This window comes from Pterocles gutturalis, unplaced genomic scaffold (assembly GCF_000699245.1).
Source record: "Pterocles gutturalis isolate BGI_N339 unplaced genomic scaffold, ASM69924v1 scaffold20379, whole genome shotgun sequence".
NCBI classification, from domain to species: Eukaryota; Metazoa; Chordata; class Aves; order Pterocliformes; family Pteroclidae; genus Pterocles; species Pterocles gutturalis.
The window spans coordinates 30461-34237 of NW_010133737.1; the positions used below are offsets into that span (position 1 = coordinate 30461).

Here is a 3777-nt window from a genome sequence, read left to right on the forward strand (position 1 = left end):
GCTGAACAGTGGCAAACTCCAACTCTTGAGTTAATTTCTTTGATTCAAGGTATAACTGCATAAACAACAGATTTGAATTACATTTTACTCCAGAGTTATTCCAGCTTTCTCTGTGCCCCAGTTTCGATGGATGCTGAAGTGTCCCCTTTTGCTGAAGAAGTGGGAAAGTGGTGCTGTACAGGGACTTGGTGCTGGGGTATCTTCATGTGCCATTGCACCTTCCCTGCTTGCAGACAACTGGGAAATTACCCTAACCCTGTTTGCAGAGTCACGGCTGCAGGGGAAGAGGGCCTGATGCCACATCCAGATACATGAGCTGGGGGCACTGGTGCCACCCTGCTGAAACCCAGACAGACCATCCTTGTGCTCTGCCCAGGCAGTGGCATGAGCCTGCATGACGAGCCAACCCATCTGCAACTACTCTACCAAATTTAAGCATTTATAGTTGAAATTCTTCCTGATATTTGTCCATTCTTCTATTACTTCTTTTTTTTTTAACACTCAGTGGGGAACATTTCAAATAATAAAGACAATAAAAACCACTGTATTTTTTGCACAAACAGGATATATGCATAAAAAAAGGGTAAAAGCTGAGCTTTGACCAGGTGCAGTGCTGTGTAGTGCTGAATTCATAGAATCCCAGAGTGGTTTGGGTTGGAAGGGACCTTAGGGATCATCTAGTTCCAACCTCCCTGCCATGGGCAGGGAATTACACCAACATGTCAGCCTCAATCCTCTCCTTTCAACCTGTGCAGTAAAATCGGGACATTTTAGAAATCATTCTCCCCCTCCATTCCATATCTGTAAAAGGTCACTGCAGCTGCACAAGGTCCTTCCGAAAATTAATGCCTGTGACACATTCAGATGCCATCAGGATGTGCCGCTTCGGAAGACCCTGCAGGGCAGTAACTCCTTCCATCTTTAGACCAGACCTTTAATACTGCAAAATAAATCAGACATCAGGCCACACACTGAACAGTGAGGTTAGTGCAAGACATTAAAGAGCTGCTTGTACTGAACTGCATCCTTGTTCAGGGCTAGGTGGGTATATACAATGTATTTAATATATATATCTACATATGTTGCACTTTAACAGCAGGTCCACTCCTTCACTGGAGCCAAAACCTGCCCAGCGCAGGACTATGTGTGTTAAGGACATATTTTGATACATGCCCAGTGTGCTGCATTAGCTTAGACGTCAGCATCGGTGCATTTGCAATGTGGGCAGGCTGGGCTCAGGGCAGAGATCCTGCTCCTATCCCTGTTCCGTCTCATCCACCCTGCAGAGTTTTGCTGCAAAACACTCCACTGAGCTATCAACTCCCTCCTAGAAATACCTGGCATCCCCTGTTGAAAGGAGTCTGACTTAAACCCCCCACCCCCCTTGTGTTATTTATTATGGGCTGCACTGAGCTGTGGATGTTTGAGGGGGAGGATAAAATTAATTTCCCAATTTTTGCATTTCCTAATTTTTGCACGCTAGGCTTTTCAATATAAAGCACATTTTTAAAGGGAGGAGTTGACATATTATTTATATAGCTATGGATTTTTGAGAAAAATATGCTGTTGCTTTCTGCAAGAAAGAAAAACAAGCTTTTAGACGTGCTGCTGTAAATGGTGCTTTGAACCCTATTTTGAAGTGGGAAAAAAAAGAAACAAAACCAAACACCAAAGCAGAAAACCAAAAATGCATTAATGGTCTTAAATTCACAGGTTTTGGAGAGGCAGATCAGAACAAGGGATGGTGCTGCAGCAGAAACTAATTTGGCTGTTCAAAGCCTGGACCATAGATACATCCAGGGTGTTGGAGACCTGCGAGGAAGAGTAGCAAGGTAAGGAATGCATCACGGCCCCTGTTTCCGTCTCTGCTAGTCGGTTTGTGCAGAGCAGATTCAGAGTGGGCAAAAATGTACTTTGCACTCATTTTACATCTCCATTTCAGTGCCAGATCTGTGCTTTCATGCTCTCCATATTAGAAAATTATCAAGCCAGGGAAAAATAACCATATTTTCCTGTCTCATTTTTTCATCGCACACTTGAGGAATATTTTTCTTCTCCAGTCTGGCTTGGCTTCAGCTGAAGTGGTTGTTTCCTCCTACTTAAACTTTCCTGTTGTTTCAATAAAAACTTTACTTCCTCTCTTGGAAAGCTGGTCTTGTTGAGCAAACGTGATTTCTTCCATTGTTGAGATTACAAATTTTCATTGGTACAAGTAATAGCACTTACGTAACATAGATGGACTTCTGTGGGCACCCTGTAACACAAAGTATTATGACTGAAAGTAAAACAAAGTGGAACTCAGCTGTACAATATCAAGAGAGCACATGGATTAAGAGCTGTCTGAACTGATACATCAGAAAAATAAAACAAATTTAAGTAAGAAATCTCCCTGAACTGGCATGTTTCTAATGTTTTTTTGTTCCTCCAGAAGCCAGTCATATGCTTTTTATGTAAAACACTGTTATTGACATTTGTGGATGACAGAAAAAATCAGTCAAGTGAAGACAAAGTGGTAATAGAGAATAACTGGAATTATTGCCAATGTGGGCTGATTGAGAAAAAAATGTACTTTATAAACCCAACAAGAGACTGTTTCACTACTGAGTGCCCCCTGAAAAATTTGGGGAATGCAGCAGGTAGATAACTTACTGTGAGCTCTTACAGTGATATAGCATCAGAAATGCTGGGAGGACATTTTTGGACAAGAGAAGCAGAGGACCAGCAGATAAGGAGGATGTTTTAGCTCTATGTATAGCACAGCGATTGGTGCCAGAATACTGCACTGAGCCCAGAGTACCATTTCTGAAATTAAACACTTGGTACGGTGTAAAGAAGAGCCAGGAAAGTGATGGTGGGGTGACGAAAATTTCTGTCTGAGAGAAGCATACATCTATGTATAGTTCATGTAAAAAAAAAAAAAAAAAAAAACAAACAAAAAAAACATACAGAGTTGTCTTCATTTCGATGTATAGCTACCAGGAGAGAAAGGAAAAAAATCACAAGGTACCGAAGGACTCCAAACTACTTTAGAGAGACCCAAGAATTTAAAACGAGAAGCTGAAGCCAAGATATTCAAAGTTGGCAGGAAAAAGATTCAGTTTTTTTAATGTTGTGGCTGATTAGTATTGGAATGAAGTGGGAGGTGATCCTGCAACATGGGTGAAGTGTCTCACTCCTCTTTTCCCAGTGTTTTCCTACCTGTGATGCTTCCTTTCATCAGCTGCACTGGGGCTTGCTCCCATCCTCTGTGCTTGAGTATTTGCCTGCAGCAGAGTAAAGCAAAAGCACGTGGGGAAAACAGGGTAATTGTGGGGGAAAAAATTACCAGTCCAGTTCTACTTGTGTGAAGAAAAAAAATAAACAGAAGAAACAAGGGGTCGAGCACTCATGGAGGTCCACAACAGCACTTTTTTTGAGATCCCTCTTCCTCTTCCTTCCTTGCCCATGTTTTGGTTGCGCTGGTTGGCCTTTCGCATGGCAGAAGGAAGGATCCCAAAACACACATCTGCAACTGCACACAAAAAACTATCAGGAAGGCACCAAAGTTGTAATTTTATGGTGCTGGAAACTAAGTCCTTAGACCCCATTTGTTTTTAAGGAGACAAAAAAGATAAAACAGTAGGTTTTCTGGCTTCACCAAAAAGCTAGAGCTGGCATTTTAGCAGCATTTCAATGACACTATTATAACACAGTTTTATGTGAATGATTGCCACTAAACTAAAGCACAGTATAGTATTACGTGATTCGTGAATCATCAGCACTTTCCTGTGTTTCCTG

At 41.8% G+C, this 3777-nt stretch overlaps 1 protein-coding gene across 1 annotated transcript in view; it reads left to right on the forward strand.

Moving 5' to 3' along the window:
- LOC104467543 (protein FAM81B-like) overlaps nucleotides 1-3777 on the forward strand; it is a gene marked incomplete at its 3' end in the record, with an annotated part of 11079 nt that overhangs the window by 2718 nt on the left and 4584 nt on the right. The window contains exon 3 of the mRNA XM_010081356.1: nucleotides 1714-1832. Coding sequence (XP_010079658.1) covers nucleotides 1714-1832 — 119 coding nt within the window. The remainder of the gene's footprint in view (nucleotides 1-1713; nucleotides 1833-3777) is intronic.